Below are 15519 nucleotides of genomic sequence, written 5' to 3' on the forward strand. Positions count from 1 at the left end.
ATGTCACCTTTAACCCTTTTTATGCCACACTTATTACCTGTCCATATACGTATCTGAAATATATATGTGCACATTTGTCTCATTGGCAGAGACAGGGTTAATCACTCTGGGTTTTTTTGTTTTTTTCTGCTATTGCCACGATCAAAGTTCACGCATTAGTGCTTTGCGTACTATATAGAATTTGGTTGACTGCTAGCAAAATAGCTCCTTGCTGCCAGCAATTGTGGTGAGCGTTAAATCAGATAAGGTGTTGTTTTTCTGATTGGACTTTGTCCCAGGTTCACTGGGCTGAAATGGAAACCTTCAAATTACATAGCTCTTCAAAAAACAAACAAACGACAAACAAACAAACAAACCAACAACAACAGCATGACACTTCGGCGAAAACACCAAAAGCTAGGAAATTCTCCTAATACATTAAACATTACATTTGACATTCGACTGAATTACCATCAAACAAAAGTAGCGACAATAACAAACAAACAACTAAAAAAATCCGACTTCCGAATAAATCTGAGACTAACCAGAATAGGTCTCAAGTTTCCCTCGCACAAAACCAAAACACTCGTCACACATCTGACGTCGTGTGTGCCCCTGCACACTTTGTGCATCTGTAAGAGTGCTGGTTTTACTGTGTTGGTAGCGTGGTGTGCACTCTTAACTACAGTATACGATGTCAAGCCGCAGTCGAACATTAGTTAATGCAGGAGACAAGGTGGTGGTTCCAAGACATACAACTTAGTTTATTAGATATAATGATCAGGAATTCCAGAATGGTGCATAACACTGACGAGGGAATATTGTTGGTAGTATATATAAAGAATACTGTTCCACTCCTTCTTGGCACATGACCGAACAGAGTCGGGGCCGGAGTAAGATTGATTCCTCAACTCCAGAAGCATAATATATATAGGGACATGAATAGAAGTTAAGAGATTAGTAGGAGAGGGTCTATGACATGGGGATTATAGGTTCATTGAACAGTACTGTGTAAGGGACTGGTGGTGGGAATTGTAAACACAGTTGGTCTGAATTTACTTAAACTTGATTGAGGACAAAGGGAAGGATTAACTATTGAGTAGAGATTAACCAAAGTAATAACAAAGATGGTTGGGTTCTGAATGGAAGTTTCATTGGAGGTTTGATGGTCTTGTTAATAAAAGGATATGAGACTATAAAGCTGGGAAGTGTTCATAGGGTTTGGATTGGACTGGTCGTATATCTAGACAGTATAATTGGGGCAGGAAATGAGGATAAATTCTTAACTTGGTCAATCAAGAGACACTTATAAATTACATGAGGTTTGTTCTGTTTTAAGGTATAAACTCCCTATTTCTCCATCTTACATTCGTCCAATCTTTCAAAAAGAAACGTCCTCGTTTCATAATTATATACTGCAATATTTAAAGAGTTCAAACGATTGACAAATGAAGAAATTCTAATACATTTACGGAGAGAAAAAAAAACTATAAAAAACACTGTTGACATGTAAACATAATAGAAATGATTGCTACACAAAACATAATCAAATTGAGTAGCATATTAATAATTAACAAATTAGTGAGATAATAAAAAAAAAGATTGATGTGTACATAAATCTTGCAGATGAGGTATTAAAAAAAATCACCAAAGAAACCTATTTTTCAGGGAACATATCATTGTCTTGAGAGGTGTAGGAAAAACAGCATGGCCTACACATAGCATGCATAGTAACCAATACATACCGAGGTAACAATATACATTAAATTTAGAATGGAAATAAAAGGGATAGGAAAATAAGAGATCATCATAGTAATCCACAAACTGTATGTAAAACTCAAAGAACAATCAGAGGTCCAAAATTTGACAAAAATCATATTACCATATGTTAAAAAAATACACTTAACATAAATGACAAAACTACAAACTAGAAGAATACACTGATTGCATACATCTAGTCTTGTGCACAGCAAATATGTTGAAAAATGAACAGTATAATAAAAAAAAACACTTAAGAAGAGGAACAGACAGAGGAGAAAGGAGAATGAAGCAATTAGATTAAATGACCTAAATTATACAGAGTTGGTGTCTTTGAAATGCACCATGAAAGAAACTTGTAAATAATGATGTTGATGAACAACATGTAAAAAGATATCTGGCATCAAGAGTAATTCAAATTGTGTAGATAATAATATTATGTATAAGAAAAAGCTGGGCAAACAACAGGACATTTATATGTGGTGAAAATGTGCATATACTAGACTGCAACAAGTTTACTAATTGTACAATTTTTTTTCCTATACAAAAGCAATTGATCAGAAAAACAACATTTCTCACAAAAAATCTAAAGTTACAACCATACTTAACTAAAAAATTTATGCTAGAAAGTAAAAATACTTATTAATCATGTTACAAAAATTCTTTCAGAAATTAAACACAATACACATGCTAACAATGAAAAACCTAAATACCAAATAATGCTACAAATTTACATCAGAAGTTAAACTGACATTATTGTTGAGCAAGAAGCAGAAATCGGGATATAAAACGGTTAAGAAAGGGGCAATTGAACGTGACAGAGAGTGAGAAGGAAAAAAAGGGGAAAGTATGGACAATGCAGAAAAATGAATGAACAGCCATGTGGGACGGGGAGGAGTGAGCAAAATATCATTGAAGGTACAAAAAGAATGTATAAAATAGAGATGACATTAAAAACAAAGTTTCACTACTAAGAAATAGGAATTCAAGTGCCCACGAATCGGAAGGGATAAGGGAACTTGCCATAACTGCTCAATGAGGTTTAAATAATAAATGAGAATCTTGAAATTTGAAATTTGGAAGTAAAAGAAAACAGGTTCATTATATCCTGTCGCAAATATGACATCATAAATTATGATGGATCATAATCAGTTGGGGGATTAGGAAGCTGACTGCCGTGTGTCCGAACACTATCGGCATGGATCACAGCGTGTGGATCGTAAAAGAGGTGTAATGAGGCAATGGACATGTGAGAGGGGACCACAGAGTCCAAATTCGTGAAGTGGCTGGGAGAGGGCCGAGGAGAGTGAGAATGGGGCAGAGATGGGGGAAGGGGCTGAAATGTGTGGGTTTGCAAGGAAACAGTACAGTGAGCTTGAAGAGGGGGTTGGTAGTCGGACAAATCAGGAGGAGAAGAGGTGGAGAAAGGGGTGGAACTGTCCGAATCAGTCCCAGTGGAAGATGATGTAGGGGCGTCGGAGTCAGAGTCAAGGGGAGGAATGTCGCAGTCAATAGAAAGAGGGGAAAGTGGGCTAGAGATGGGAAGAGTGCACTTTAGAGATCGGATTGGAGTTGGGGGAGATGGGGATGAGGGGTGGGAAATCACTGCACATGTTTGTGGTAGTGAGGGAGGTGGAAAAACTGAGGTGCGATATGAATTACAGGCCTCACAGTGAGAGCAGAGGTCCGCAATGTCTTTGCGCATCCCATGCCAGTAGCAGAGCCCTTCGATAAGCTCAATTGTCTTGGCTGTACCAAAGTGAAAAGCTGACATGGAAGTATGCATGACAGTCAGGACAGTAGGGATCACAGAATAGGGTATGACAATTTGTTCTATCATTATCCCAGAGGGATGTCTCTTCCGCCGACACAACAATCCATCACGAATTACGAAACGCTCAAACTGATGCCGGAACTTGAACAAGCATTCCTCGTAATGAGGGATGGCCGATTTTGGGGGTACATATCCAGAACGGATCCAGGCAGTGACCTGCCGGATGATTGGATTCTGGTGCTGAGCCTGATGAAGGCGTACACCATGTTTTAACAGAACACTACAAAAGGAGGAAACGTTAGTAGGAGGAGCGGGAGGAGAGGGAGGAGATGAAATTGACGATGAATCGGCACATTCTGACGCCGATGAAGGAAGTGAAGCTACTTCAATCGGTACAACTGGTGATGGAGACAAGGGAGGGGATGGATTATGACCTCTGTCTATTGTTGAAGGGAAAGATGAAGATACAGGTAAATCGTCATGGCCGCCTTTGTAATGACCACCAGGAGAAGGAGGCGGGGGTGGAGAAGAAAGCTTTCTCACACCGGGGATATCATGTGGAGGTGGAGGTGAAGAATGAAGTCTGGTGGAGGTTGGAGAGAATGTATGGGGGCCATATCGATAATGACTTGAATCATCATAACGATGATCGTAACCATACCGACTGGTTGAAGAGATGGAGTGGTTAGAGTAGTTAGAGTAATGATCAGGGGAAGGAGAACGCGAGTGATAGCGATGATGTCGGGAATAGGAAGAACTGTAGTCATGAGAAGGAGAACGAGGGCGATAGTGTGAATGAGAATGGGAGTAGGATGAATGGCGCTCCGGGGATGGAGAACGGGAGTGATAGGGGGAGCGATAGGAATGATAGGAGGGTGAATGGGGTCGAAAACTGTGAGATCGTTCTCGAGAGTCATTATGATCCCGGGAAGAATACATTGTGTTGAAAAAAAAAATATGTGGAAAAGAAGGAATATCAGTGTACAGAATCAATATAACCAAATGTCTAGAGTAACAATGAGGGGAAAAAAACAGCCAACTAAAGATAAGAACACCAACTACAAATAAGATGGCAAAAAAATAAATATCTAAATGTTATTTACACAATGGTAACACAAAAATGTCAATCAGGCCACGTTACCTCAAGGAATTCAAGAGAAAAAAAATGTTACAATTATTAAGTGTATCTACAACACAGTGTGTTGTGTAGATGAATTGATTCAGGGATCAACATGATATGGTTCAAGAAAATTCCAATGCAATTCGAATGCAAACGAGGAGGTGGGAATGATAGTGTGTCCCAAATTAAAAAAAAATAACTCAATCAGTGAACTTAGCTGCAACCATTTAGAACTGGAATTATTATGCAGGGATGTGGAGAATCTGGAGGACACGTGTAGGAGGAACCAACATGGACGCCGTCTGATAAAAGATATGGAGGTAGTGGAGATCCTGATCAGGTAGATACGCCAATGAGCTGAAGACAGGCCGTGAGCGAGACAGAAGAAGATGATATAGGGTACAATGACATCAGATAGGATGAAGCATCTCACACCAGCACAGGATTCGATGACAAAGTAGATATAACTGGGCAGGCCACTAGCGATGGACGTTCCAAGAAAAAGAAGAGGGCAGAGGTAGTGCAGGTATGAAGGATGTCAGAGAAACTGGTAAAGGAAGCGTGCAGGCATCCACAATGCAATGTAGAAACTTGAGTTCTATATGCATATGTATATGGTAAAGTCACAAACAGCAAAGCGTCCACCGATTGCAGTTTTTAGGCGCTGACCATTACCCACGAGAAATGCAATGGAATCCGGCAGCTCACAAGGTGAAGGTGTGAAACAGGATTCTCCAAAAACACCAGGGCAGCAATGTTGATATAATGTAGAAAGATGAACTCACAAGTTCGATCTCCGAGCGGGAAGCGATGGCCCCAGTTTACCGCTGCCACCACTGTAAGAGTGCTGGTTTTACTGTGTTGGTAGCGTGGTGTGCACTCTTAACTATAGTATACGATGTCAAGCCGCAGTCGAACATTAGTTAATGCAGGAGACAAGGTGGTGGTTCCAAGACATACAACTTAGTTTATTAGATATAATGATCAGGAATTCCAGAATGGTGCATAACACTGACGAGGGAATATTGTTGGTAGTATATATAAAGAATACTGTTCCACTCCTTCTTGGCACATGACCGAACAGAGTCGGGGCCGGAGTAAGATTGATTCCTCAACTCCAGAAGCATAATATATATAGGGACATGAATAGAAGTTAAGAGATTAGTAGGAGAGGGTCTATGACATGGGGATTATAGGTTCAGTGAACAGTACTGTGTAAGGGACTGGTGGTGGGAATTGTAAACACAGTTGGTCTGAATTTACTTAAACTTGATTGAGGACAAAGGGAAGGATTAACTATTGAGTAGAGATTAACCAAAGTAATAACAAAGATGGTTGGGTTCTGAATGGAAGTTTCATTGGAGGTTTGATGGTCTTGTTAATAAAAGGATATGAGACTATAAAGCTGGGAAGTGTTCATAGGGTTTGGATTGGACTGGTCGTATATCTAGACAGTATAATTGGGGCAGGAAATGAGGATAAATTCTTAACTTGGTCAATCAAGAGACACTTATAAATTACATGAGGTTTGTTCTGTTTTAAGGTATAAACTCCCTATTTCTCCATCTTACACATCTTTGACGTAACTTCAGTAATCGTCTTATTGCGTTGTGTCTTCTGGTTGTCTTTTATAAATTACATTTTTTTTTATTCAGAGTATGATTTTACCCATGATTTCTTGTGAAAAGTCGAATTTTCATTTCTTGTTCACCTGAATAAGTCATAGAATCAATAAAGAGAAATGAAAACTAAATGATGGTTCGTTGATTGCAATTATCCACTGTGATGGTGACGAAGTATGGTGTAAAGTAAAAAAAAAATAGATTTGAATACAAAACAAAGCATGATAAAAGATGATAAAACAAAGATGATTAAAAAATGCGGCAAAAAATAAAAACAATCGTAGGCAATTAAAGATCTCTTTACACGCGCACATAATATGCCTGCAGGTGCACGATATAATATAATAATATGCCTGCAGGTGCACGAGACAGTGTGCTCCTTATGTTTCGCACAATATTGTCTCGAAATGCTCATTTATGTTTATGATAATAATATTGATAATAATACATACATACAAACATACATACATACGTGTTTACATACACATGACTTATTTTGCGTCAAATCCACTGCAGAATGCTCAAGGCGCATACAGCTACTGTCAAGGGAGTTTTGTCACTCATAACCAGAAACTGATATTTCTCTTTACCGCTTAGGTATAGTTTGTTTGTTTTTGTTTGCCTGTGTTTGCCTTTGTTTATTTTCACATTGAGTCTAGTTGGCGATATTCGGTGATCGAAACGCCATCGTGCGCATAATTATGAATTTCGAAAATTTGTTCACTCGTTTGTTGTCTATCTCTGATTTAATGACATTTGGTTCATACATTCTCGAAAGTTAAAGACAACACAATAATCACCATAAACACCCATCTTAATTCTGTCCATACTTTTAAGTATAGCCTTTACAGACTTGTATTTCATCTCAAAGTTTAATAGAAAAAATCAAGAACAAAAGCAATCATTGAACTCGTGCATATCAGAAATCATGATCATGACGATAAAATTATGAAATGATATAGGGGAGAGTGTGGAAGGTTATACTTCAATTCTGGAAAAGCTGATACACGCATGGTAATGATGACCAAGTTTTGGGTAACAGTTCCTATAAATTATGGAAATAACGGCGGTAAATATATCAGGAGCATCTTAAATATCTCCCCTTCACACTCCTTCCTATACCCCCCCCCCCTCTCTCTCTCACATAAATGATGATGATAATGATGATGATAATAATACTAATACTATTATTAATGATAATGATAATGATAATGATAATAATAATAACAATAATAATAATAATAATAATAATGATTATAATAAAGAAGATAATGGCTAGTTTTTATTCAGCTCATTTCACACTTGTTAAGTATCTAAATGCGCTTTACAGATTATCATTACTCCGGTTACTGGATACGTTATTTTCAATAAAACAACAGATATATATATAATATATATATATATATACATGTATATATATATATATATATATATATATATATATATATATAGATATGTTTCTTTTTTTTTGGGGATTGAGTCATTTCTTTATTCAAGAAAATGTATATATATATATATATATATATATATATAATATTTATATACGTGTATATACATATATATATATATATATATATGTGCAGATATCTGTTGTTTTTATTATCATTTTAGTATCATTGCTATCATTGTTATAATTTATAGTCATCAGTGTCATTACTACAATGAAACATCCCGAGCAAGCAAGTAAATCCTGATAGTGATAAGGGGAGGCACAAGTCATGTTCAACATGGTACAATAGGGTCGGAACATTATGCATGCTGTGCTTCTGTACCCAGGACAGCACAAAATTATGTACACTGTGTACTGTAGGTCTCTCCCACCCACCTCCCTGGGTCCACCGTATTCAGCTTTGTTCGATTGTGTGCACGTGAGCAATGTGTGATCAGGTGAAAGAAAAAAAAAATCCCATCATGTGTTTTTCTACCGTAGCCACACAACCGTGTCTACGGTAAACGCGAGCGAGACTACATAGTGTTCCTGTCCTATGCACCGTGCTGACAGTAGGAATAGTCTTACTCAACTAGTCCATTTGAAGCATTAGAGCACATACTCTTGACGAAGAGCCAAACACTCGAGTCGAAGGTAACCATGGTAACCGTTCATAATTATTGTCTTGATCCTCGGAATTAGACAGAGTATTGCAGCTCCTTCGTCTAATATAATGTGCATGTCCTTCCATATAGCTTCTTCGAAAGTAATTATGCCGTGTTTAATATTGCAATGATTTAATACCGTCACAGTACGTCTTTGATACCGTACATTATAGTATCAGTATGTTGGTTCCAATGCCATCTTGTGGTGTAAACACAAGCGTTATTTTCCTGTCGTGGTACGTCATTCGTAATAAGACAGTGAGATCTAAGGAATTTAATATCACAGAGTTTTAATAACACATTGTACCTGTACATTACTAGTATGTTGGCTCCAATACTATCTTGTGGCGTAAACGTAAGCGTTTACAGCATTGCCATTGTACAGTATTTCATTCGTAAAACCATGGAGCTAAGGGAATATCATAGCACTGATACCGTATAGCTCCTTGGTAAGACGTGATATCCAGTCAGCGTCGAGGACATGGGAATACACTTGCACTATATAAAAATTCAATGCACAAAGGCGACGCTCACAGTCCGCCGCTCATCATCAGGCGTATCCACTGACCCGCAATACAGTAAGCGTATCACAGTATGTGCAAGATCAGTGAGTGCATCGCTGGGTGACGATGACTCCAGCATGTCCAGGGTGGCGCCATTGTGTAGAGGGGAGTGCAGCCCGGGCTTTGGCAAGCGGTCGACTCTTACCATAATTATTGTAAAACAACAACAAAACCCTTAAAAAACAAATCCTAAAATGGAAATATCAAAGAGGATGATTTTCTGTAATACATGTATATATATATATATATATATACAAAAAATATGTGTGTGTGTGTGTGTGTGTGTCTGTCTGTCTGTCTGCGTGTTATGTGTTAACCAGCAGGTTAATCAACGTTGTGTCCAATGTTACGTTACCGTATACCGGACCTTCTTATCTCTGATCGTGTGTAACATTGAAGAGTTCCTGCACTGAACCCTTCACAAACAACATGTTTACTGTGTGAAAGGATCACACAATCATTATCTCACAGCTGACCATGAATACAGTAGAGTTTCAGAGGTCTTTACGGTTATAACACAATCATGTCCTTGTGATGGTAAAGATCATGTTAAAGTCGTCGTGTTTCATTGCCGTACAGACTTCACTCATATCAAGGACTAGATTAGAGATGACTCGAGATTGAGGACGGATCCTCGGGGAATTAAAGGGGTAGTATAGTTTAGGTTTAGGTGAGGATTCAGCCTTTAACTTTTTGCAAGATACTTAGAAACCACTTTATAAAATGTTAAAGACCATACAATTCTAAGAGGAATTCAAAGTTCATTTCATGAAATTCGGTTATGAAATGGCTGAGATATCCAAAAACAAATTAAAACAGAGCGATTAAAATAAAAGGCAGGTCCCATTAGGATTGCCCCCTTTTTTGTTAATATCTCAGCCATTTCAGCACCAATCTTCATGAACTAAACTTTGAATTCCTTTTAGCATTATGTGCTCTTTCATGTTTCATAAGATTTTTCTCATTAGCTAAAAAAAATCATCAAACAAAAAATAATAAGTTGGAAACCTGTAGCCCATCTCAACTGAAACTTTACCATCCCCTTAAAGTGATGGTATAGTTTTGGTTGAGATCGGGATTCAGATTTTAACTTTTTGCGAGATAATTATTGAAATATTAAAGACCTTACCATTCTAAGAGGAATTAAATGTTTATTAGATGCAAGTCGGTTTATGGGATATCAAAAACAAAGTAAAAACAAAGTGGTCCTAATAAAGGTGAGACCCAGCTACTCGTATGTGTGTGTATGTGTGTGTGTGTGTGTGTGTGTGTGTTCTGTGTTAACATGCAGGATTGTACAAGCAATAATGTGTCCAATAACGATATCGCACGGGTATCCATTTCTTATCAAGACCACTTAGTTTTGCTTTTTTTTTCATATCAACCATTTCAAATCCGATTTTCATCACATAAACTTTTATTTCCTCATAGAATTTTATACTCTTTAATATTCATAGTAATGGTTTCTGATCATATCGCAAAAAGTTAAAGCTGAATCTTCCATCTCAACCAAAACTATATCATCCCTTTAACTTTGCGCGCCAATCAGTCAAATGTATACAAATTTCACAAACATACCTGTCAACAGAAAATTAATGTTGCACACACAGGGTTAATAATGGCTTTACGGACAGGGACCAAAGGCCCCTTTGCCGAGCTGAACATAACGCATCACGCTGAGTTAGAAAATTTCAGTTTAGCAGGCTTACGCAATTCACAATGTTTGTGTTCGACTTTTTGCAACGTACAACATAGTACATTTCAGGTGAACATAATCATCCCTTCTAAATATTGTACTACAAGTATAACTCAAAGTGTTAGAATGCTTAACATGTGAATTTCCATGAAAACGTTTTGTATTTTTTATAGCTGGGACGCTGAACACCCGAGTTTCCTATGAAATTTTATTTTGTTTTCAAATGAATATTCATTTTTTGGTCAGTTTCAAATCATTTCCGACCTCCATTATGCAGAAAACTCTTGATTTGCTTGGAAACCTGCAATTTGAATTTGCATGAAAACGTTTCGTATTTTTATAGCTAGGACGCTGAACGCCTGAGTTTCCTATGAAATTTGATTTGATTTTCATATGAATATTCGTTTTTGGTCAGTTTCAAATCATTTCCGACCTCCATTCTGCAGAAAACTCATGATTTGCTTGGAAACTTGCAATTTCTACAAGCTTAAGCTTTTCGGAGATTTCCTTCATGTTTCTCTATCTCTGTGCTCTTTTGCATCTCCGATATCATCAGCAAATGACCGTAAACATGCACACTTTTTAATCCATATTTTTGTGTGGTGTGATGTGTTTTGTCCATGCTATGTATTTTGTGTTACCACAAAGCATCATTTATCACTTTTTTGAGAAATATGAATTAAAATAAACTGAAACTGAAATTTCAATAACCGACCTCTAGGGAACGTTTAACCTAGAACACTTATTATTTCCTCATTATTTTTAGGTGTACACCAGATGATGCTTCTCTACACCTGTAGTGTTGCTCTACGTCGCCATATCTCCACCACTGCCCCTTCCATGGCCCACAGGGTGTTTGTGTACGGAACGCTGAAGACGGGACAGCCAAACTACAGGTTGATGGCGGGCTTGCGTCTTATCGGCATCGGACGAACAAGGACGAAGATGCCACTCGTCGTCGCTACCGAGTTCGGCATCCCGATGCTACTTGATCACGAAGGAGGTCACGTGAGTAGGCGGTCAACAAAATGGCCAATGGTTAAAGTAGCTTAAAGGTATTAGCCCACATTTGTAAACCTGCAGCAATTGGTCTCATAGTTAGCATGGAGTTTGGGTATGATTGCAGTAACACCTGTGCAAAATTTCGTTCCAATTAGTTCATTACTTTCATAAAAATAAATGAAAATGCACCGTAATCCGTATGCATGCGTATAACGCTCGCTAGCTCCGGTCCACGTACGTGTTACATGTACAATGTACGTAGCTATAGCCCGCGCTCGTAATTCGATTTTGGGTCGGGTTGACCCGGTTTGAAAATTGATTTTAAAACGATGATTTTCTCTCTTTTATCGTATGGTATAGACAAAGAGCGACAGGTGAGGTATGTTACTGTTATAACTTGTACTTGAAGTCATATTGGACCTGTTTTATGCAGTTTTGATTTTCGTGGGTTTGCAAATGTGGGCTAGTACCTTTAAGATGTCTGTTAGTATACAAATGATGCACAGGACAGAGTGGATCGGTGAGAATTGGAATCGCGAGTTTAACTTTGGAACTGTTTAAGCCCACGAGCGCAGCGAGTGGGTTTTAGACTGTTCCAAAGTTAAATGAGAGCATCCAATTCTCACCGATCCACGAAATTGGCCTGTGCATCATTTGTGTTATAAAACGGGCCCGTAAATTCATAAAATACAGTCATTTTCCCCATCATGCGTCCGGTACGCCTACAACACTATACCAGATTTGAGCCATGCGTTCGGATTTTACCGGACGCATGGCTCAGTGTGGATCAGTAAAAATCAATGCGTGACAATTGACCAATCAGATTGTAGAGATTCTAAAGCCCATTTTATAAAACTTAAAGGTTCATAAAAGACAAGGGCTTCCCCCCCCCTTTGTTTAGCGAGTGAGACAGAAAATGTAATGAGTACTAGTAGGCCTACATGAGTTTCGCTTGGTTAAACTATGGACCTACGTAGGTCCATGGTTAAACTGTCTTGATCCATTTTGATAATTGATCTTCCTTGCCAATTATGAGTCATGATTTTGAATGTTGTCTGTTTACCTCAACATTTACACGAGTATTCAACTGACAGCGCTGAATCGGTACCTGATATAAAAGTTGCTACATACAGACTAACAGGCGGTATGAACCATGATTCGCTTAGCAAAAATCTATTTGGGCAGTTCTTGCATGTAACTCACATGACATTGTAAGCGTTGCCTCGTTAACATAATCAATGGCGAAACTTTTCCTATTCATTAGTCATATTTATTTTCTTGTTTTTTTATCCTCTTTTTTCGCATTATTTTTTTATTTAATGTTTTAAGAATGTGGTCGGTGAGGTTTACGAAGTCGACGACGACAACCTGGCAAAGGTAGATGCCCTGGAGAATTTCCCCGGCGGGTATTACGACAGAATGAAGATAGGTGTCCAGCTCGAAGACGAATACGCCGCCCCCGCGGGACAGGACGGGCTAACAGACTGTTGGGCCTATGTCGTGACGAACTTCAAGCCCTCCATGCTTGACCTGGAAAGATTCGAGAGCTATGACAGTGAGGGCGCCCACGGCAAGAAATATGTCAAACCAAGCGAGAGGGGCGAGGGCGCTGTTTCCAAGGTCAAAGCTGCCGTTTTGAAGTCGTAGTACATTTCTTTTTTCATTTTTTTTCTCAATATTATCTAACTTTATTTCATATCAAAGACTGAGAGGCTATTACTGCATATTTTGAATTAAGTTGAAATGGGGAAGCTATCTAGCTGTGGGGCAGATTTAAAAAAGCTACAAAGTCACTCAAATGCTTACGTTAATTTTGATGAAAACGAACGAGACAACACACATTTGTTCATTTTCATACTGAAATTAGACCAAAACATAATATTTTTAGGGTTGTGTTACTTACAAACTTTAGGGTTGTGTTACTTATAAACTTAATATCGTAATATCGTTTGAAATTGCATTATGCAATGTAGATGATTGTGGTGATGGGTGATGTTATCAGCAGTATTCCTCATTGGTTTGTTTTAGTCTGTATACAAATCATTATTTTGATTGAAAAAAAAAAAAACCATGGCAACTATATAGCTCTATAATACTTATCACCAAAAAGATCGTTATCATTAGTTTATTACATCTGAACAAAATAGCATAGATATAATAAAAAATATACTCGGTATTTTTTTTAATTGATTTCATTTCACGATGTGTACATGATACTAGTACTTTGCGTTTCTTCGTTCCACCAAAGTACTTAAGAACGGTATACTGTACAATTACAACAGTACTATAAAATTACATCAGTACTACGTAATAATTGCAAGTAATCTAAATTTCTCATAGTTTCCTTACTTTGCAAATGTTTACTATAGTATTGCTTCTGCGTCGATTGAATCCTCTTCAAAATAGAATAAGTTCATGAGGCCGCATATCGGTCCAATCAACATGAATTTTTATTGTTTTCAATCATTATTAGATGTATTATCATGATATAAGAGGACAAAAGTGTAATTGGTTCATAGTCTACATGCATAACCGTCAACAATATGTTACTTTTCAATCCCACAGCTCACCCAAACTTTAGACATTTAATTTGATGTACTACAAGGCTCAATTCTAGGCGTATTATTGTTCCTCATTCGTGTTAATGATATTAATATCTTCTACGATTCCAAACTTCTATGTTTTTCCGATGATGTAAATATTTGAATCAAAATTTAGAAATTTCGACTGCCCAGCTAAAGTGTAAGATAGTGAAAGTCTCCGAATGATTTAAATCTAATAATGATCAATTCATAACAGCAAAACAAAGCATATTAACACCCGGAAATTAGTAACATATCAATAGTTTTTTTATTTTCTTTCTCTCAGACTGGAAATAAATGTATCGGTGACTTCAATTCAATTCAATTCAGTTCAATTCATTTTTATTCGTCCAATAAAAAGCATTACAGGAAACTCATCGCGGGATTCTCACATGTAAATGACAAAGCATAACAAATACAGTATATACATAGAGAGAGAACATTACGGAATAGCACTTGACAGATAGATAAATAACCGGACATGTATGCAAGGTTAAACTGAAAAGAACAATCGTATAAAAACGTTGCATAAAAACGGACTCCATTGGCATGATGTTAAAAAACTTCAGAAACCTTCTCTGTTGTTCCGGAGTCCCAATCTCAGCCCTCTCCCCCCCACCCCCCCCCCCCCGTCAGCCCGTAATAAACTGAAACCGAAACCAACTCTCCCTGAAATACAGCATAGCAAACAAATCAACACATACAGAAACAATATCAGTGATTATATCATCATATCATATAAATTTCTTTCTAAATCCACCAATATTTTCCAGTGAAAATGGTAAAACTTCTTTGCTTTCATTGTATTTGTGCAACTTCTTTAAAGATTATCGTGATCACTATGCTGTGGATTTATTTTGTAGATTTTTGTTCAAAAATATTTAGAGTTTATTTTTTACCATTTTCACTGGAAAAAATCTGAAACAAAATCATATGTGAACTTATTTTTTTACAGTAATCGACCAATTTCTTTCTTGTTTACTGAAATCATTGAAAGTACTTTTTCCTAGTATTTATGAACAGAAGTTTGACAAAGTTATTTGCATGACTTTATGTATGTAAACTTGTACAATACTGTATTCTTTGAAACGATTGATATGTGACGAAATTTTTTTTTTTATAAATTTCAACAATCTACAGTGTATATTTCAATAGAAACATGATAAACATATATATACCTATAATGTGCAATATCTTCGGAAAGAGGCTATGAGTAGGCAGTTACTGACATTTTGAATGAAACGAACTCAATGTAAGGACATCTATATTTCCTTTTTTCAGTATTACCACGATTACCTCGGAAAATATATCTGCAGTTTATCCATGGCA

General features: G+C 37.3%; 1 protein-coding gene across 1 annotated transcript; it reads left to right on the forward strand.

Annotated features, from left to right (window-relative positions):
- The first annotated feature begins 11383 nt into the window (after window positions 1-11383).
- On the forward strand, window positions 11384-13347 carry LOC140227075 (putative gamma-glutamylcyclotransferase CG2811). The gene is made up of 2 exons (XM_072307508.1): window positions 11384-11614; window positions 12938-13347. Exons 1-2 carry the CDS (start codon window positions 11384-11386, stop codon window positions 13253-13255), a joined length of 549 nt encoding a protein of 182 aa, XP_072163609.1. The 3' UTR covers window positions 13256-13347.
- The last annotated feature ends 2172 nt before the right edge of the window (window positions 13348-15519 follow it).

The sequence above is a fragment of the Diadema setosum genome, chromosome 1, assembly GCF_964275005.1.
Source record: "Diadema setosum chromosome 1, eeDiaSeto1, whole genome shotgun sequence".
Classification (NCBI taxonomy): Eukaryota; Metazoa; Echinodermata; class Echinoidea; order Diadematoida; family Diadematidae; genus Diadema; species Diadema setosum.